A 21,943-nucleotide genomic window follows, 5' to 3' on the forward strand; every position below is an offset into this window, starting at 1 on the left:
TTAAAAATAGAAGACCAGGGGCGCCTGGGTGGCTCAGTCGTTAAGCGTCTGCCTTCGGCTCAGGTCATGATCCCAGGGTCCTGGGATCGAGCCCCGCATCGGGCTCCCTGCTCAGCGGGAGGCCTGCTTCTCCCTCTCCCACTCCCCCTGCTTGTGTTCCTGTTCTCACTGTCTCTCTCTGTCATATAAATAAATAAAATCTTTAAAAAAAAAAAAATAGAAGACCATTCCTGAAACACTTCAGAAAATGTCACTCCATCAGGAAGTAAGCACAGCTAAAGAGAACACATGAGATTCCTAAAATGACCTTAATGTACATGGCCAAATACAACATTTAGGTGCCAAAGAGCACCTTTTATGATAATGTGTTTTTTGAGGACTAATTTAAAACTTTCTTTACTGATTAAAACTTTGATTTATAAGCCATAAAACACACCATTCATTTAAAGTGATTTATAAGGCATAAAATACATAATCATTTATATTCATTAATTCATAAAATAAGAGCTTACTTTGGAGGTTTGACTCATTTTTCAATAAAGGACAGGCTGAAAACTTTTGTCTAGGGCCCTAGAATTCTTTATTTTTTACCTTTTTTTTTTCTTTTTAAGTAATCTCTATGCCCAGTGAGGGGCTCAAACTCACGATCCCAAGATCAAGAGTTGCATCCTCTACTGACTAAGCCAGCCAGGCACCCCTAGGGACCTAGAATTCTTACTTAACAGTTGAAATAAAATACTTAGAGCACACAAGACTCCCACCCTCAAAACTGTTAAGAGTTAAACCAATAAAGACAGATCAAGGGCTGCAATAATTTTCATGTCAATTTGGGGTGCCTGGGTGGCTCAGTCGTTACGTGTCTGCCTTCGGCTCAGGTCATGATCCCAGGGTCCTGGGATCGAGCCCCGCGTCGGGCTCTCCGCTCAGCGGAAAGCCTGCTTCTCCCTCTACCACTCCCTCTGCTTGTGTTCCCTCTCTCGCCGTGTCTCTCTCTGTCCAATAAATAAATAAAATCTTAAAAAAAAAATTTTTTTTTCATGTCAATTTGGATTAATATTCAAGCTATTTTTCTAAAATGGGTTTAAGTATAAGAAAAGCATTCATTATAGATAGACTAGACATGCTAGACATCTGAAAAGTTCGTTAACCAAAATATCTTTAGGTCAGATTCAAAGTAAAACAGACGTTGTTTTCTCCATTAGAACAGATGAAACAGTACCCAGATCTGGTCTTGGCAAATCAGACTGCTCCATGAAATTTCGCGCCTCTGACTTGGTCAGTTGTTGCTCTTCCACACTGACAACCTTAACAAGCTCCTCTTGAGCAGGGCAGTTTGTGTTCTGAAGACTCCTTGGGTTGCTGTGCACATACCACTTAGTATCTAACAACTGGGATTGAGAAGGGGAAGACCTAGAAGGATGAAGGGAGAAACACACCACCACAGTTTGTGAAAGAACTCATCATACTTCCCGGGCAGCGGACACACAAACAAGTGGAACAGCTCACTGTCAGGGAGATGGGGAATGACTAGCGAAAAAAGAACCCAAGTGACTGCCCAGAAGTCTGGATTCATGAAGCCTGCCAATGTGTCAGGGCTGACATATAACAGCTCCCCTTACGGCCTGGGCTGAGGCAGGGTATCTCTCAGCTGTTTAAAAGCGTGTCAGCGGGCTCCCTGCTCAGCAGGGAGTCTGCTTCTCCCTCTGACTCTCCCCCCCTCATGCTCTCTCTATCTCATTGTCTCTCTCAAATAAATAAATTAAAAAAAAAAAAATCTTTAAAAAAAAAAAAGGGCGCCTGGGTGGCTCAGTCGGTTAAGTGACTGCCTTCGGCTCAGGTCATGATCCTGGAGTCCCGGGATCGAGTCCCGCATCAGGCTCCCTCTCAGCAGGGAGTCTGCTTCTCCCTCTGACTCTCCCCCCCTCAGGCTCTCTCTATCTCATTGTCTCTCTCAAATAAATAAATTAAAAAAAAAAAAATCTTTAAAAGCGTGTCAGCAGGGCGCCTGGGTGGCTCAGTTGGTTAAGCGACTGCCTTCAGCTCAGGTCATGATCCTGGAGTCCCTGGATCGAGTCCCGCATCAGGCTCCCTGCTCGGCGGGGAGTCTGCTTCGTCCTCTGACCCTATCCCCTCTCATGTGTTCTCTCTCTCTCAAATAAATAAATAAAATCTTTAAAAAAAAAAAAAAAAGCGTGTCAGCAAATTTCACCAAATTCTCCACTGCCACTCACTCAATCAAATTTTATACACTATTCCATTTGAGTCCAAATGGATGTATTAGAATCAGATCTCTCATGAAAATAGAAAGCTGATTAATTTTGACATTTCTACACTCATTCTTTCTACCCAATTTTAGCAGAATTCACAGAATCATCCCTACCTCCTGTCTTTTCAATGTCCAAAGCCATTCTCAAAACAAAAGCCAGCTATAAAGTACTGTGCGCCCAGTGATTCTGTCCTCCACTCTTTCAGCTGCTTAGGGCTTTGCGGAATAAGATACTTAGCAACAGATTTAAACGATACTTAAGAGATTTGAGGAATTCATCCTCAATGCATTATTAAGAGTTTCCTTTAAATAACTCTGGTTATTAAATAATCAAATAATAAAATTATTATAATATATAATCTATTATAATGGGTTATATAAAATATTATAATAATGTTAATAACTAAAATACATTAAATAATTGTCTATTAAACAATTATTGGGTGTTTACTACAAGTCAGGCAATAAAAGTAGGCCTTGTGCATTAAAGATGAGCAAAACCCGAATCGCCGCTCTCAGGTACTCTAGTAGAAAGAGGACATTCAATCAATGTGTAGGTATTTTTTCTTTTCTTTCCATATATATATATATATATATGAAATATACATTCAATATATATTCAATATATGTTTTATGTAGGCTCCGCCCCAGCATGGAGCCCAATGTGGGGCTTGAACTCACAACCCTGAGATCAAGACCTGGGCTGAGATCAAGAATTGAACCCTTAACTGTCTAAGCCACCCAGGTGCCCCAATGTGTAGGTTCTTTAATAGAAGTCTCTGTAGGGTACACTGGGGAGGAGGAGGAGGTATAGGAATATTTAGTGTAAATATTAAATGGATGGTTAGCTAATTGATTAAAACATGGCAATGAAGTCATTCCCTCTAAACATGGGCTAGCGCCTGTGGAGGCCAGATCTTTGCATTCTGTCACAGCCACAATGTCAGTCTCCCAGCCTCAAAAATATATCCTAGTTCAAGAGGCTTGAAAGATAGTATGATTAGATTATCGACAACTTGTCACTATTTTCAGGAAGACAAAAAATAAAAGTATACTGACACACAGCAGGAACTCAATAAATATGAATTCCTTTTCCTTCCTAGAGTGGTAAGATGCAGGACTCTGATGGCTCTGAGGTTCTGTCCTGCACTATCAAATAGGAAGAACAGTCCCTATTTGTTCTTTTACCCTCACAGTATTGTAAAGATCCAATGAGGAAGCAGATATAGTACTTTTGAAAATATGAAGTGCTACACAGTCTTATCTCAATATGATTTGCACAGACATCCCTGAAAGATATTCTGAATTTTCCTGGGGTAAATCAATAGCTAAACTTTTTCTAGAGAGGCCAAAACTTCAATCAGGTCCAAGGGCTGCTGGTCTACCTCAGCTCCCAGGCTTGTTTAGGTTTCAGTTCTATATTTTATTCTGCCCTTCAAAAGGGACAGATCTACTGTGCATTTCTGACTTCGTAGCTCATGCCCTGTATAGATCCAGAAAACCTATGTGCAATTAAACAAAAGAAGTGTCCTGGGGCAATGAGAGGTTAGAAATGGTTCTTTACAAAAAACCAGAAAAAGGATGGTGAAAAAAATTTAATAATAAGAGTTCAATATAAGTAAAGATGTTACTTAGATACTACAACTTGACATTTATTACTTCTTACCTTCTCGTTCCTGGTTCTTTATTTTTACTGGTGGAACTATCCAGAGATACTTGAAATTTGTCAGCAGAAAGGCTTTCAGGATTCTGGCTTATAGGATAGTCACTACTTTTCTCTGAAGTTAATACTGCTTTAAATGGAATGAGAAAACAAAGAAATCTACTTTACTGCTTTGTCCCGATGGTGGTAATTCAGGTGAGGATATCGATTTTTTCAAAAGCAGCAACCTGTGACAATCAAATTGGTTTGTTTTTTTTTTTAAAGATTTTATTTATTTATTTTTTAGAGAGCGAGCGAGAGAGAAACAGCATAAGAGGGGAGAGGGTCAGAGGGAGAAGCAGGCTCCCCGCTGAGCTGGGAGCCCGATGTGGGACTCGATCCCAGGACCCTGGGATCATGACCTGAGCCGAAGGCAGATGCTTAACCATCTGAGCCACCCAGGCGCCCTCAAATTGGTTTTTAAACAAGTATATCAAACAGAATTTGTAAACGTAAGTGATGCAGCACCAGATGAAACTAAATGACTCAAAAATAGTAGGGACAATGAAAGGAAACACTTTAGGACGGAGTAAATGAAGATACCTGGCTGAGACGAGGCTGGAAAAAAACATACATTTTTTGGCCCTGAATGATAAGGAAACAAGAATAGGAAATGAATTTTTAATCTCTGCAGCAAAATAAATTATCCTGGGGCACCTGGGTGGCTCAGTTGGTTAAGCGACTGCCTTCGGCTCAGGTCATGATCCTGGAGTCCCTGGATTGAGTCCCGCATCGGGCTCCCTGCTCGGCAGGGAGTCTGCTTCTCCCTCTCCCACTCCCCGTTTGTGTTCCCTCTCTCGCTGTGTCTTTCTCTGTCAAATAAATAAATAAAATCTTAAAAAATAAATAAATAAATAAATAATCCTAAAGTTCCCTTAGATAACAGGGAAGAGAAAGTACTGGAAAGCACAAAGCACATTCTCTACTGCCTCCACATCAAAGACTGTAGAGGATGAGAGTTTGAGCTTTTTGCACTTGTGGGGAAACAGGGGAGAGGTCGGATGAGAAGGAAAAAACAGGTGACATTTTGCTTCCCTTTTTCAATGACTAAGAAAAAAAGCAAACCAAAAAACCAACACACACAAAATCCAAGGTGCTGACTGATAAGGAACTTTGAAGTAATCTATGGAACTGCTGATGAAATGGCACAGGAAAAGGAAAACACACACAACAGACCCAAGGCAAAGTTCTGGCATCTTGGTGTGTCTTTTTTATTTATTAATTCCTCTATGTATTATTGTACCACTGCTTTCTAGGAAATGCCTTCAAGGCAGAAATCTTTTAAAAAGCAAAAACAAACACTTAAAATTACAAACGTCTTCTACCCACTAAAAAATCACTGACTGTAATTTATTTTGAGCTTTTATTAGAAAAGCTCAAATGCATATATCAAGGTAGAAAAATTTAAACAAAAGGCTATATTTATTAAATTTTTTGTTTGTTTTTTAAAGATTTTATTTATTTGACACAAAGAGAGAGACAGCTAGAGAGAGAACACAAGCAGGGGGAGTGGGAGAGGGAGAAGCAGGCTCCTGACTTGAGCAGGGAGCCCGATGCGGGGCTCGATCCCAGGACCCTGGGATCATGACCTGAACCGAAGGCAGACGCCCAACAACTGAGCCACCCAGGTGCCCCTAAATTGTTTTTTAAGTCACTGGGTAGCTTGGGGGAAAATAATCATTGATCTCCCGAGTTATTCCTCAAATGCATTATTTCTAGTTTGCTTTATGTCTATCTTTTCTGGACCTGTGCCTTTCTAGGAACACAGGAACTCCCAACTGCTGAAAGCAAGCAGTCTTACAGTGAACCAGCAGGTTTTTCTTTCAACTGTGTATCATTTCCCCCCAAATACAGGGTGATAATTGATAAAAGGTAATGTGTAGGGATGCCTGGGTGGCTCAGTCGTTAAGCGTCTGCCTTCGGCTCAGGTCATGATCCCAGGGTCCTGGGATGGAGCCCCACATCGGGCTCCCTGCTGAGCAGGGAGTCTGCTTCTCCTTCTCCCTGCTGCTTCCTCTGCTTGTACACTGTCTCTGTCAAAAATAAATAAAATCTTAAAAAAAAAAAAAGGGTCATGTGTAGTCTCTAAGGAATCACACCAAATAATTAAACACTGGAAAGGGTTAAAAAAAAAAAGTGAAAGGGTACGAGGGTGGAGGGGAGAGCCTCAGACACAAACACAGGTATTACAGTCATTCCATGGTCTAAACATTTGGCATATGAGTTGCTCTTTTTTTTCTTTTTAAGATTTATTTATTTGAGAGAGAGAGAGCATGCACAAGAACTCAAGAGCAGGGTTGGGGGCAGACAGGGAGGGAGAGAATCCCAAGCAGACTCCTAGCTGAGCACAGAGCCCCATGGAGCTCAATCCCAGGACCCTGAGACCACAACCTGAACCGAAACCAAGTGTCAGACGCTTAACTGACAGAGCCACTCAGGTGCCCCACTCTTTTCAATACAATAAGGCTCAAACTACAAAGAAATTAAACTAACCTGAGTTGGATCCAATAACTCAATAGTATACAAAAAACCCAGGACAAAAGTTTTCTGCTGTTCTTCCTTAATCCTTATTTCATAAAGCAGGACCCAGAGCCCAAGTCCTGGAACAGTCTCTCTTAAATCACCCCCTCTTCTGGGGGTCTTAACCTATTATATTCTTCATGGGTAGGGAATATGGGCTAGACCAAACATTTAATAAACTTACTGCCTATTATGTACTAAGAATTATGCAAAGTATTGGGGGGGATCAAAGGAAAAAACATCAGGGAAGAATGAAAGATACTAAGAAATGATAAACTACAAAATACAGAACCTAAAATGAAATTCAGTTCTAAGAAATGATAAACTAGGGCACCTGGGTGGCTCAATTGTTAAGCATCTGCCTTCGGCTCAGGTCATGATCCCAGGGTCCCGGGATCGAGTCCCACATCGGGCTCCCTGTTCCACGGGAAGCCTGCTTCTCCCTTTCCCACTCCCCCTGCTTGTGTTCCCTCTCTCCTGGTCTCTCTCTGTCAAATAAATAAATTAAATTAAAAAGGAAAAAAAAAAAAAAAGAAATGATAAACTACAAAGTACAGGACCTACAATGAAATTCAGTTTTAAAAAGTACATAACCCACCCACCCCAACTGATTCAGAATTTCCAGGGCAGAAGCCTGGGAATTTTTAACAAGTGCTTCCAGGAATGAACATACTGCAGGACAGAAAAGCTCAGATGCATCTGAAAATCCCTTCCACTGTAACGGACTGTGATCTTACAAATGCTAACGTTTGCTTCATGAATGACAGGTAATCCAGGAGGGAAAAAACCCAACAAAGTGCCTGATATGAAACAGCTTTACCTGTAGAGGGAAGTACACATAATTTATAATGGGTAAGGACACACATTTGCACAAAAATATGCAGGCTTGGGAATGACCCCTAGATAAACCCCAGGACAGATTTATGCTAAGGGCAGAACATTTGATGTAAAGACTCTAGTAAAAGGGCTTTCATCATTTTAAGAATATTGGATCAGGCACATGGGTGGCTCAGTTGGTTAAGCATCTGCCTTTGGCTCAGATCATGACCCCGAGGTCCTGGGATCCAGCCCCCGAGCCCTGCCCCTGCACCAGCAGGCTCCCTGCTCAGTGGGGAGTCAGCTTCTGCCTCTGCCCCTCTCTCCGCTTGTGCTCTCTCTCAAATAATAAAATCTTTATTTTTTTTAAGATGGTATTTATTTGCCAGAGAGGGAGAGAGCACAAGCAGAGGGAGCGTCAGGCAGAGGGCAAAGCAGGCTCTCCCCTGAGTAGGGAGCCCAATATGGGACTTGATCCCATGGCCCCAGGATAATGGGCCTGAGCTACCCAAGTGTCCTTCAAATAATAAAATCTTAAAAAAAAAAAAAAAAGAATAATGGATCTTAAATACCCATAATCCTGCCATCCAGAGATTAAAATATATATATAATTTATATTTATATATAGGATCTTAAATTATAGATTTTATATAGAGATAAATATATAGGATTTTAAAAATAAAAACTGGTGAAATCCAAATAAGTCTACAGTTTTATTTGTTACTAGTAATGTACCAATGTTGGTTTTTTGGGTCTGACAAAAGCACCATGGTAATGTAGAATGATATTAGGGAAACCAAAACTAGATAAGGGGTAGAATTCTGGCAGGAACCCTCTGTACTAACATTGCTACTTTTCTGTAAAGCTAAAATTATCCAAAAATAAAAGGCGCATTAAAAAATATGTCCATACAGCTGAAGGTAAACAAAACTACCCTTCCGAGATCAAGAAGTTTGCTTAAGGGGCGCCTGGGTGGCTCAGTTAGTTAAGCATCTGCCTTCGGCTCAGGTCATGATCCTGGGGCCATGGGATCAAGTCCCACATTAGGCTCCCTACTCAGGAGAAAGCCTGCTTCTCCCTCTGCTTCAACATTTACTCACCTACCTCAGAAATCTGAGGATGCTATAATTTCATGAGAAAGAAGACTGTGAATAAGTTTACTATAAAGGATAGAATAAAAGCTCCTGACAAAAATGTTATACAGAGATTCAGAAGAAATTTCCAAAAAGGTTTTCAAATCCATAGTAAAGCATAATGTATAAAAATATAGCACTTATGAAATTTTAAAATGAAAGAAAGAAAGCCACAAGAAACACGTTGTCTGCAGATCTTCAGGAAAAAATAAATGTGCACACACAACACTCCAAAGAGGAGACAGTAGATTTATACACATATTCAAAGCCAGACAATAACATTTTCTATGTTGTGCATTAACATGGAAAGTCTAGTCTGTTTTTAGACTGAAGATGCTGAAAGCACCCCAAAGAAGAAAACTGTGCTGGGGACGAGACTTTGGGCTTCATTATCTGGGAGATGACTAAATGAAGGTACGGTTACAAAGAACGCATTTAAGGAAATACATTTTGAACCACTGCCATAGCAACAGAGTCCCGAGCTTCTCATGCATGAGCTACTGTTTCTCCCTGAACACAAAAATACTGCAAGGCACATTCTGGGACCAGGGCCACACTATTCTGGAGAATTAAGACTTGAATTCCTAGAAAGACGAAAAGGCAGGCCCTAAGGCCTCCAGCAGGGCTGTGGAAGGGAGCAACAAAGAAGGAACCTTCACACTAAGTAAGCTGGGTAGGTATCATGGAGACAGCAGTGAAGAACACTTTGGGAGGGCTCACCACACCTGCCTGTTCCTAAGCAGCAGCTCCCCTGTGGAATCTGTGCCTGTGCACAGCCTCTCACCCATGTGTCTGCTGATCTGCCCCTGTTTACAACCTGCCTGATGTGCTGTCTTCCACAAGGGTCTGTCCAATTAAAGACTCAAACTTCCAGATCACTTTCCTTCATTTATGCCACGTTATTCCTCAGCTCAGTGCTTCCTTTTTTTTTTTTTTTTTTTTAAGATTTTATTTATTTATTTGACAGAGAGACACAGCGAGAGAGGGAACACAAGCAGGGGGAGTGGGAGAGGGAGAAGCAGGCTTCCCGCCGAGCAGGGAGCCCAATGTGGGGCTCGATCCCAGAACCCTGGGATCATGACCTGAGCCGAAGGCAGATGCTTAATGACTGAGCCACCCAGGTGCCCCCAGTGCTCACTTCTGATCAATTCCAAGCTGCCTGGTTACTCCAAATGCCTTCTCTCAGAGGTCCATCTGGTCTTGTTGATAACCACAATGGTGTTATAAAGCGCCTGCCTCTCCCGCATAACTGGACTTTTTGTGGATCATGGTGCAATTCCTGACACCTAGGATAGCTCTCTCTCAAAATCAGAACACACATTAAATAGGGCTTTCGGGGAGCCTGTGTGGCTCAGTTGTTGAGTGTCTGCCTTCGGCTCAGGTCATGGTCCCAGGGTCCTGGGATCGAGCCCCGCATCAGGCTCCCCGCTCAGCCGGAAGCCTGCTTCTCCCTCTCCCACTCCCCCTGCTTGTGTTCCCTCTCTCGCTGTCTCTCTCTCTCTGTCAAATAAATAAATAAAATCTTAAAAAAAAAAAAAAATAGGGATTTCGGACCTGACACCACTGTTAAAAGACTAAGTCTGAGTGTTGTTTTTTTCTAAGCTTTCTAGAACGAAGAGTTGTCTATTTCCAGTCTCCCCCATCACTCTCACTTTCCTATGGGCTCCCCATAGCATCTCCTCATTGTGGGTACTCAGTCAGACGATGCCATTTTGTGACTGTCTTGGTTACTCTATAAGGTAAATTAGGTGTGAGCAAGGACCAGAGGCAAGGCTCTAAATAAAATTACCCATAGAGTGACTCAGCAAACCTATGCTGAGCAAAGAACATAAAATGTTGGAGTTAGGCCCACACTTTTTTTTTTTTTAAGATTTTATTTATTTATTTGAGAAAGCGAGAGCGAGACAGCGTGAGCATGAGCAGGGGGAGGAGCAGAAGGAGAGGGACTAGCAGACTCTGCGCTGAGCACGGAGCCAGCTGTGGGGCTTGATCCCAGGACCCTGAGCTGAAATCAAGAGTCAGATGCTTGGGCGCCTGGGTGGCTCAGTTGGTTAAGCGACTGCCTTCGGCTCAGGTCATGATCCTGGAGCCCCGGGATCGAGTCCCACGTCGGGCTCCCTGCTCAGTGGGGAGTCTGCCTCTCCCTCTCTCGTGCTCTCTCTCTTTCTCTCTCTCAAATAAATAAATAAAAATTAAAAAAAAAAAAGAGTCAGATGCTTAACCAACTGAGCCCCCCAGGCCCCCCAGGCCCACTCCTTTTAGAAAGATAAAGGCTTAGGGAGGAGAAGAATTCTGCTTAACATACCAGAGCTTGGCCAATATGACAAACCTCTTTCTGATGTGTTTTGTTCCGGATTGAGCAGCTCCTCCAGGGCACAAGAGTCTGCTAGGAGGGGAGGGGAGCTGTGAGAAGGCTGGCTCCCATGCTGCTCTAACACAGCTTCCAGTTCGGCCATTTCCTGCTGGAGTTTTATCAGGTTATCTTGCATGGTATCCCTCTGCTGTAAACACAAGAAATGACACCAGGAAAGTCACACTCTTTTAGCAACTTGCCAGAGAGCAAGAATATGTCACATCAATTAATTTTAGCATGGGAACCAAAACCACCTCATATGGAATTATGAGTTCTGGCTGAACACCTTTTAATTCAACCATATTCCTGCAATTAATGCCCATGAAATTATTTCAGAATAATGTTAGGGTGGGGGAAAAAAAACCTCTTCAAACTCTCCCAAATAGACTTGGCTTTACTGTGATGTCCTTTCAAAGCTGGTTATTTTCTTTTAAAGCTAGGGAGCAAAAAAAAAAACCTACAATGAAGGTACTCAAACACGATATTTAAAATTAGCATGATTCTGTTAACATTTTACACAGGCTGTGTTTCACAGATTTGGGACAGTGGGACTCATAAGAGATTTGGATTAGTCCATATAGTAACGTCTGATTTCTGGCTGCTGAGGACTCTTCTCCTGGGATTCTTTGACCATTTAGTTTCTAAAAGAGAGAGAGCAAAGAGCTAATCCACTGATTTATCTATTTGTTCAACAACTATTCGCTGACCATCTATTATATGCGAGGCACGTTCTAGTTCTGGGGATTATAGTCCTCATTGTGTTGCCATTCTGCATGCGGAGAGGGTACCTAGAGATCACCTGCTGGAGGGAAGGATCTAGCAGAAAGAGCCCTGGGAAATCCTGTAAGGACAGTTATTGTTTTCAATTCAAGATAATGGGCTCTTCTTGCTTATGGGGCTTCTGATGTTTATTTCTCCATTTCAAGAAGAAATCTGCTAAGCCTTAGGTTTTTGGTAAGTAAAGAGCTTTCCAAAACATACATTTCTTCATCACTGTTAAAAGGAACATCAATGGTTGCCGGAGAACCCCAGGGAAACAGACTGTTTCACCCTCCGTTGCTTCTGATCCTTACAAATGACTTTGCCCTCTACTAAAAACAAGCCATCTACTTTCTCCCACAACACTGAGTTCACAGTTTTCAGGTTTTCATGACCAGAAAACGTATTCCCAGCGTCACAAAGGCTTCTGCTGCTGCCGAGACCGCCCTGTGGCCAGCGTCTGCGGCAGCGCCATCGCCACCACGTGGTGCTTGTGGGTAGTTCTGTTGCTGATCACAGCCTGGCCCTGGAGCTGCCTCAGTAAATCTGGAAGGAAACTGAGTGCACAGCTATCTGATAAGCTTCTGAAGCCCTATTAGTCACTTCTGGCATGACCATCACATCTGAACCTCTCTGTGGCCATTAAATAGGTTAGAAAATCAGGAAAAATAGTAACAGGAGAACTGTAATTAGAGAACTTTCCTTTGGGCTTTCCCAAAGGAATTACTTTATAACCTAAATTCCCTTGCAGGTAATTGCCCAGATACATTTGGGAGACCAAAACCAAATTGCTTACTGAGGCTTTTTTTTTTTCTAATTCTAATTCTTAAGTGTTTCTGGAATTGGCCCTATTCTTCTTTTCTATTCCCAACATGCTACTCTGATCTCTTTTAATACAGCTGCATTACTGTGGAAGTTCTTTAAAAGCCATGTTTATCATGTCTCTTTCTTCCATAAGAACCTTAGGGGTATACCATTGCTCAGATAAGTTAATACTTTCTGAACACCATATAATTATTACTCATACTGCCCTCAGGATAAAGTCCAAATTCCTAAGCACAGCATTCAAAAGGCCTTTCACACCCTGATCTTTTATTTCTTCCCTAAACTACCCATGTGCCCTGTTTTCCAGTCACAGGAAAACTGCTTTCTGGACATTTCATGCCTCGGTGTCTTTGCCTCGATTGCTGCCTCCCTTCTCTTTCTACCTGGAAAAACTCTTCTCCTCTTGTGAGGTCCAGCTCAAATGGCTCCTTTGGAAGTCCCCACCATCTACATCTACTATCAGGAACGATCCCCCACTACCTCAGTCATACTGCTAATGCATTAGTATATCGAAGTGGAATACTGGACACTTCTTGATGGGAGGAATCGTTCCTTAATCATTGTGTTCCTGATGCCTAACAGGTAGTAAGTACTCAGTCAATGTTTAATGTAGAAATGAGTCAATGAATGAATGAATACAATTAATCAGTCTTTGATTAAAAACAGATACTAATGGTACCAAATTAGGATCTCTCTATCTCCTATATACTTCTCCTTAATTCAGTTTTTAAACAGATAGAGGGAAAAGATCCTGCTTCAATCATTTTGCCTGTCTGTGCTACTCTAGATTTAAGTTAGCCAGGAAATCTGACCTTAAGTCTGTTTTGGGGTAAATGCTTGATAAAAGCCTTTGCAAAATGAATCTTGAACAAATAGACATATCTCTGGGAATAAGATCGGGAATATGAAAAACAAGGAGGTTGGACAGAATCAGAAATTGAGACCTACAACCTTAAAACACAAGGGACAAAAAGGTGAAAGGCATTGGTGAAAGGTCAACAGAGCCCCAAATCCACACCCACAAAGGATCATAGGAGTTGCAGAGAAAAGGTCTCCTTAGTCTTTTTGTTCATTAGTCACCATGGCAATCCCGTAGACGGGGAGAACACTGGTGACAACTCAGGTGCGGAACAGGTTTCTTCTTGACTTCCTGACCAGGTTTAAATCCTAGAGGGATCTGCTCTGTACAGAAACAGGCAAAGACAAGCCCTTTCTTTCTGTAGTCCTCACAGCAATGCCAAGAATTAGATTTTAAAACTGGATACCACCTGTGTTGGCAAAGATACAGGGAAATGGGAATCATCAAGTACCACAGGGGCTGGAAGAATACTCATTTGTTCAGTCCTTCTGAAGAACAATGTAACAATATGTATCAAAGACCAAACATTCCAGTCCTAGGAATTTATACTAAAGAAATCATTGGGAACATGGGCAAATATTTAGTAATCAAGATACTACTACAGGAGCACCTGACTGGCTCAGTCAGTAGAGCATGCAACTCTTGATCTTGGGGTCGTGAGTTTAAGCCCCATGTTGTGTGTAGAGTTTACTTAAAAAATAAAAAATAAAAGATATTACCATAGTGCTGTACATAATAGCAAACTGTGCCTCTTACCCTGCAACCCTCATACTCAGCAACAGGTCGAATAAATCATGGCTTACCCAAAAGACAGAATACTATATGTAATTAAAAATCAATCACTGAAGAAAACTTAATGACAGAAAAAACAACATTACAATGTAAGTACATGGGGAGCGCCTGGGGGGCTCAGTTGGTTAAGCGACTGCCTTCGGCTCAGGTCATGATCCTGGAGTCCCAGGATCGAGTCCCGCATCGGGCTCCCTGCTCGGCAGGGAGTCTGCTTCTCCCTCTGACTCTCCTCCCTCTCATGCTCTCTGTCTCTCATTCTCTCTCTCTCAAATAAATAAAATCTTAAAAACAACAACAACAACAACAATGTAAGTACATGGAGTAGGATATAAATATTTTTTAAAGGTAAGGTGTACACATCCTCTTGTGCACATACAGAGAGAATGAAGAATATGTAACAGTAAGTTACTAATAATAATTACTGGGTAACCCACAGAACTTAGTATTTTAAATAACTAATGTACATACATGGTATAAAACTCAAGGCACAAAAGGATATTCAGGGAAAAGTAGGGCTTCCTCCTTCTCCTCCCAGTCTTCTACTTCCCCGCTCCGAAGGCAACTACTATTACCTGTTCTGTGAAGATGATGGTGTTAATCTTTAAACGCTGTGATAGAGTGCTTTTTCGAGACTGTTCTTTCTGTCATACTGGAACATTCATGTTATCAAATGCCGTAGATATGACAAGGCTCTTATCCCATTCATAAGTAACCCCAATATTGGTCTTGACCATGAGATACAGGAAGTAAAATTGTGTACTTTCTTTTTTAAAGAAAAAAGAGGACTTACAGGCACCAAAGAACAAACAACTACCAGATTAGAAGAGAAAGAACAAAAAGAAATCTCCACGAAACAACGAAAGGCTAGATCGTCTCTAACAGAAAGAGAACTCTGTAGGTTCCAATTTGGTCCCGAGAATAAACACACCCCTCTCTTTGATACAGTAGTGCTTTCACAGATATTCTTTCTATAGGGAGAATTCGTTTTGAAGGTTTAGCTTATTCATTAAATTCAGGATTGAGTGCTCTCAGCCAGCTAGTATGTATGTGTGTGTGTATGAAACAAAAGGCAGCATGAGTTCCGTTCAGATGCTTACAATCTACTTTGAGGAGACAAGGTACCATGAACTCTAAAAGATGACACAAGCAAATGTCAGAATGTGGGATGCATGCTACCAAACGCTGAGGACACAACAGACACACACCCACACAAGCTTTTTACCTGAGTGGTTAAAATATCACTCTGAGAGGAAAACCCTGAACAGTCTTCAGAGAGGCTTGTTTCACTCTCGTACCCGGATGCCACTTCACCTTAAATGATGACAAAAATAGCCTCAGATGTAAAAACAGACAGCACATACTGCAACTTGCTGTACCCATGTCTTCCCATTGGCAGGACAAACTTCACTTTCGGGTTATGCAAAATGATTATTACACTCCTTGTTTTGGGACACCCGGATTTCCTCTTGGAAATCATAACAACGAAAACCAGAAACAAGTCCACCAACGATTAGATCTCACGCAAAGAAGATGTGCTAGTTGGGTAAAGGACTTCTAAGGAAAGGCACCTTAGGAGGAACATGTGTAAAGTTTAAGAAGCAGTGACTTTAGTTGCACTTGGAAACTTGTAAAACGTGCTCCCCCACAAGGCATCAACAGTTAGCTCATTTCTAGAATACGGACGGGGGCAAACACAAAAACCTGGTTCCAATACCTAAGTCTGAATCCACACTCTGCTCTTCTTCGTGATTATCTTCTTCCAGGCCAAGTTCCCTTTCATCATCATCTGAAACCAGTTCCTTGTCACTCAGAACGTCCAGGTTTTCAGACTGATGCCTCACTTGTTTGGAAGGAGGATCAAACATCAAGAAAGGATCCTGGGTATTTGTATTAACAGTCAAGTCTTCCAATGCACTGCACTGTGAAGAAAATAAGCTACCAGAACACCTCGCTTCCTCACTAAGGTGATGTTCCTGGGATGCCTTTGCTGATGGCACTTGGTTACTGAGGTCACTTAAACTACTCTTCAGTGAGTCTAGGTTCTCCTCTGTTTTCTTAGACAGACCCTCTGTGGCAACAGCATTGTGACTGGTAGACTGAGAAGGTGTGTTGGTTACTTTACCAAATAGTAAGTGTTGGAAGCAGGGAAGCTCTTCCTCCTCACTAGATGTGTTCTCTTCTGAGGACTCTAATTTCCTGGCCCCTCTTTGGTGACCCTGGGCCAAATGTGTATCGTCTAAAGGGCTAGGGCTCCTTCTGAATTCTCCTTTCTGGACACTTTTGCTAAAAACAGCAGATCTTTCCTTAATGTCACTTTCAGCAAAAAGTGACATTTTCCCCATTACTTTGTCACCATTTAATAGATCATCGGGTGTCTCCGAACAAACCTGAGAAGCACAACTACTTCCCATAGGTTGTTCGGGGTTATCTAAAATTAGACATGGAGAGAAATCTGCATTAACAGACAGAACTACGCCTTCATTTTCTCCTTGCCTTTTCATTTCCGGATGTTTACAGTTACTTACAGGAAGGCTTTGCTTATAGACTTCAGGTTGCATAAGACCTAATCTGAGCATAGCATTTAATTTAGGTCCTCGGTTTCCACCTAGCTCTGCCTGAATGTTTTCACCACTGGAACCTACTTCATTAATACTAGAGCCTACTTCATTAGTACTGGAACCTACTTCATTAACACTGCTTGAGCTGACTTCTTTAAAAGTGCTTTCTCTGATGTTATTTTGGCTAATTGTGCTCACTGTACTTTGAATGACACTCTCATTTCCCATTGCTCTTTCAGGTGACATTGAATGTTGCTCAAACCTTTCCTCTGACGGGTTTTTCTTACATAGGGTTTTAACAGATGATCTGATGGGAGAAAGTGGTGGTATATGATAAGGGTTTTGGGAAATTCCATGGTTATTTGCAATAAGGAGTTCAGTTTCCTTGCCTCTGAACTGAGATGACTGACAAAGCCTAGCACCTCCTTTTATGCTACATTTGGCATCATCGCCTGGCTTCTTAGCTTTCTGACTAACTGCAGAAAAGCCTGCAGTTGCATGAACTGCCTGCACATACTTGATTTCAGACTCTTTCTTTCCCTGATTTTCTTCTTTCTGTCCACATTCAAGAGTGACTTTTGGACTTTGTTTCCTTAAGGCCCCAGAGTGGGCACAGACCGTTGCACAGTCCTTTTCTGGATCTCCTGGATTTGAAAACAGAGCAAATGACTGACGCTTTGAAACCCTGAACATATTGCATAAATACTGCATATCAAGTTCACTCTCTTCCATTTCTATGCTTGTCTCCTGAGTGTGGTTATCTTCGCATGTCAATGGATCTGCAAAACCCTGTGTGTCATTTCTAGCATCTTTAGAACAACCATGGATAGGTTCCTTGGGGTTTTCAATTGCTGCGCACAGACTTGCACGTTGATTTGGTGCTGTTTTTGCCTTCCTTATTAGGGTGTCAGCTCCCAGTAACGAGATACTGTCCTGAGTGCTGTAATCAGTATCAGGTACCAATGAAATATTGGTACTCTCTACAGATCTTTCAGTTTGCAAACCTCGTCCTCCACTCAATAGCAGCTCTTTGGGATCTCTGGTACCATCAGACACTTGAATCGTTCCTCGGCTCTCTTCTATTTCTTCTCTTCGAAGGCTAGGGTTGACAAACTCTTGAGGTTTATTAGAACTTGAACAGTTAGGGAAAAACCCAGGTACGTTTGTTAAATTTAGCTCTGGAAAAGCATGACTGGCAAGTCTCTTATTTATCTGTTCACCTGGCTTACTACCCTTCTTGGCTCCAGTTGCAGGTTCTTTATCTTCCATAAGCTGAAGCGTTTTGCTGTGTCTGACTGGCATTTGGTCCAGATGTTGTTTCTTCATCTCTTCACTGCTAGAACAACTATCGATCTGTAGTTCGCTATGATCAGGTGGGCTTGGATTTCTATTGACTACAAATTCAAGCGCACAAGCGTGCCTGGTGGAGGACTTCCTCCTCAGCCTGTTCTTCTTAGGGGCTTTCGAACTGGAGCTATTTAATTCCAGTTCCATAGTGCTTATACTGCTGCTTATCGGTTCAGCTTTGCTTCTAAAAGCAGATTCTTTTTCCAATGATTCTGTTGGGTTAGCATTTTTCTCATTCTGAACATAATCACCTTTTGTTTCATTCTCAGGACCATTATTTGTAATATTCATCACATGACCATTTCGCTCGATTTGGTCGGTTCCCTCAACTAGCTCTTCAGGAGTCTTTGGAACAACGGCCAAATCTACTTTCTTGATAAAATCCTCAGGATGAAGGCCTGATGTAGTTCTCCTTTTACGCTTTACTTTATTCGTGAGGGGATGGGCTCGCGTTGTCTGAGGTTCTATAGCACATGCTTCTATAATTAGATCTTCATTCGTGTGGCTCACGTTAGGGAGGCTTGCCTTCCTCCGGTAGGTTTTCCCAAATATTTTATCTTCGATATTACTCTCTACTGACTTGGTGTGGACTCTTTCACTTTCACATATCAAAGCATCCTGAGGATCACTGGCCATTAAGTCTATTTTCTCAGAACCAGAATATCTGTCCAGTTCATTTGGAACTTCTATTGCACCAGCTACTTCAGTATTCGATTCAGATCCCCTGTCATGTGAGTCATCGGGAGTTAACATTTCATCACTTCTGGAAAACCACTCATTAACTTTCTGTATGCTACTATTCAGTGTTATCCAAGGAACATCTTGGGAATCTCTAGGACTGTCAGAGCATGGAGGTTTCTGTTTCTTCAGTTCTTTTCTCCCACACAGGGGATCAGCATTCAGAAATACCTTTTTCTCTGTGCTGGGAGTCTGCCTATCATTACATGTTTCCTTACTTTCAGCCCATCTGCTCTGTTGGCTCCTTGCTAAGCCAGGCTGTTTGTTTTTATTACAGAATTCAGCCTTCTCTACATTCATTCTGTCTTTAGTGAGTAATAAACTGCTGTTCCCATGCCATAATGAGCTGGCATGAGTATTTGTGCCACATGGCTCCACATGCAAGTTTGAAACAGAAATACCCTGATACTTTTCTGGATACTTCTCAGTTGCATGCTTCTCAGTGGTGGTCAAATCTTTATTACTGGATTGATGATGTTCAATATTTGTTATGTCCTCAGAAATTTCACAAGCAGCTGAAAGTATACAAAAACACAAGGTGCTTAAAAACTGCATTATCATGAAAAAATATGTACACTTAATACAACTTGGAAATAAAGCACCTGGCTATTTTTAGAGAAACTAACCTCAGAAACCACCAAGTATACTGAAGATGAAGCTCATGCACTTTCACAGAATTCCTATTTATCTAGATTCTCATTATTTCCACTCATGATACTTAAAACTTTAACTTCAGAATTCTCCCTGTTCATAAACCACACCTCCTATTTCCCTAACCTCTGACAGTGAACTAAAAGCAGACTGGGTATCAGATATACAGTGCTCTGTTCTATCTTCCGACTCATACTCCCTATATTTAAATACCAATGTATAGGAAGGGAAAAATGAAGGGGGGGAAATCGGAGGGGGAGATGAACTATGAGAGACTATGGACTCTGAGAAACAAACTGAGGATTCTAGAGGGGAGGGGGGTGGGGAATGGGTTAGCCTGGTGATGGGTATTAAAGAGGGTACGTACTGCATGGAGCACTGGGTGTTATATGCAAACAATGAATCACGGAACACTACATCAAAAACTAATGATGTAATGTATGGTGATTAACATAACACAATAATTAAAAAAATAAAAATAAAAAAATGCTAAAAAAAAAAAGATAAAACACAAACACGTCAGTTAAAAGTAAAAGGCAACAACCAGTTACATAGGGTACTATTATAATCACATCAGCCTCGTGCCATTGAAACAGATCAGCCTGTACCATGACATTTGAGAAAGAAGGACATTCTAACTCTGCAAAGAGATGTTGTGAATTATAAATGTCCCAAATGGTCTTCAGAATAATCTGATTACAGTACAGGATCTACCCATTCTCTCTTCAACGCCTGTTAAGTTGGGAAGACTTATCATTACCCTTTTTTGCAGAATTCAAACTGGCTTCAGCCCTGGCTCCTTGAGGGGTGATTTGTAACAACTTGTCACCTTCCACACTACAGAGAAAAGACAGAAGCCTTAATGAGAAACACTAGTTATATGCTCACGGAGCTGTCAAATAAGCAAGATCAAGTATTTTAGCTCCTCTAGGCATGGTTGCAGTAAGCTGATCAATTTGATTCACTTTTTGAAGTTTGCACTCTGCTTTAGAAACTTCTAGTCAAAATGAAATGGTCAAACACTGAGGAAAAACAGTCACAAAAATCAGAGTAGTCGCATAGATACATTGCTTTATGGACGGGCAAAAGAGAACTAAAATTTAAATGGTAGCCAAACAATACCCAAAGATAGTAAAGGAAAAAAAAAAACCCAACATAATTTAAAAGTATATCTTAATGAGAAAGCAAGAGCAAAGATACTTAAACAAAGGGAGCACTGGGATAGAGCAGACATTCTAATAGAACACAACGCTGCCTCTGTGCTTCTCTTCCAGCTAAAAAACATTTTCTCCCAATGAGAGATTAGGAAAAAGTCATTTGCAAACAAGATCTGACTGGCAATGGTACCACCATAGTTCAGACAAGCCATCACAGATCTTAGGGTTAAGCAATAATTCCTAAGGAAAGCAATTTGACAGGTAACCCAGTTGGGGTGGGGGGGTGGCTTGTAGATTATTGTATAATTTATATAGACAAAGCTTGAGAGATAGATGGAATTAAGGAACAAAAAAAGAATTGAAAATGAAGTCCTTTAATATTTTCATGAGCCAAAATGCTACTGTGCGTGAGGAACTAAGTCAGACACAACCGTCTGCTGGAAGCAAGTCTGAGCAGAATTCTGTTATTTTATACTCTTCTGGACTCCACTAAGAGGTTTTCTCACCTATAAAAAGTAAACTACCTTTAAGCTCTGTTCCAATGCCATGATTCTAACCTAAATACCAATCCTTAATATTAATTAACTAAACACAAAAATGCCAACTACACAGACACAGGCTCTCTTTAACTCACCTGCAATAACTTGCCTTATTAACTGTATCTTCAGAAGAATCAGATCCTAAAAACATTCCCCAGATAACAAATCAATAAAAGGATTTTTACTGAAAGAGTTAAACTCAATAAATGTACTCATTGCACAACAGATATTCATTCAAGAAATATTACTGCACACTCACTATATATAAAATCTTCAGACATAATGAAACATATGGCAGGTCACACAGAAGTCCCAAGTCTGAATCACAGCTCTGCCACTTGCCAGCTTTGTTTTCTTGGCAAAATGTCTTAACCTCCATGTGCCTTTTTTTGCTCATGTGTAAAATAAGTATAATAACATTAACAACCTCATGGGTTTGCCAAGGATCTTAAATGAGTTTTGCAAGTAAGGCCCACTAGTGCCTGGACCGTGGTAAGTGCTCCTAAATATTCGCTATTATAGTTATTTTGATTATTTTTATGACACAACACCTGTTGTCTTGGGACTTATGATCTTTAAGAGGGGAAAAGACATACAGGTAATTTCAAAAGAATCTGGTAAGTGCTATGGTAGACATATGGTGGTGCTTGGGAACCTAAAGAGGGTCACTCTTTCCAATTATAAATACATTCTAAAAGATAAGACAATTAGAGAGACCTGTTTGAACGGAGCTCTGCTCTTCTTAAAAGTCTTCCTAGTCTAGTACAATGTATCCTGGATCCCTCCAAATGCTCTAGCCATCCCATCATGTTATTTCTTATCCCTACTCTCCATCTTCCCAAAGCATGTTTACACATGCTATAATCAAGACAGCCTTCCTTTGTTCTCTTTATAAAATAAGGGTCTTATTTTATAAAAAGGTGAGCGC

At 41.2% G+C, this 21,943-nt stretch overlaps 1 protein-coding gene across 16 annotated transcripts in view; it reads right to left on the reverse strand.

Annotated features, from left to right (window-relative positions):
* The window catches only part of BRCA1 (BRCA1 DNA repair associated), a 64,652-nt gene that overhangs the window by 20,098 nt on the left and 22,611 nt on the right, over positions 1 to 21,943 (reverse strand). For 8 of the 16 annotated variants that reach the window (XR_010408471.1, XM_064582509.1, XM_064582503.1 and 5 more), the window contains 7 exons: positions 21,111 to 21,156; positions 20,080 to 20,156; positions 15,740 to 19,183; positions 15,248 to 15,336; positions 10,767 to 10,938; positions 3,933 to 4,059; positions 1,220 to 1,410 (listed from right to left, as the gene is read on the reverse strand). Coding sequence is in view for 15 of the 16 variants with exons in the window: in XM_064582509.1 (XP_064438579.1) it covers positions 1,220 to 1,410; positions 3,933 to 4,059; positions 10,767 to 10,938; positions 15,248 to 15,336; positions 15,740 to 19,183; positions 20,080 to 20,156; positions 21,111 to 21,156 (4,146 nt within the window). In the remaining variant the exon portion in view is untranslated. Of the gene's footprint in view, positions 1 to 1,219; positions 1,411 to 3,932; positions 4,060 to 7,161; positions 7,309 to 10,766; positions 10,939 to 15,247; positions 15,337 to 15,739; positions 19,184 to 20,079; positions 20,157 to 21,110; positions 21,157 to 21,943 lie in introns of those variants that run through there. The other 8 variants (XM_064582515.1, XM_064582514.1, XM_064582513.1 and 5 more) reach the window with 5 other exon arrangements.

This window comes from Mirounga angustirostris, unplaced genomic scaffold (assembly GCF_029215605.1).
Source record: "Mirounga angustirostris isolate CCGP_5_RB_7025 unplaced genomic scaffold, mMirAng1.0.hap1 SCAF_17, whole genome shotgun sequence".
In the NCBI taxonomy this organism is placed as follows: Eukaryota; Metazoa; Chordata; class Mammalia; order Carnivora; family Phocidae; genus Mirounga; species Mirounga angustirostris.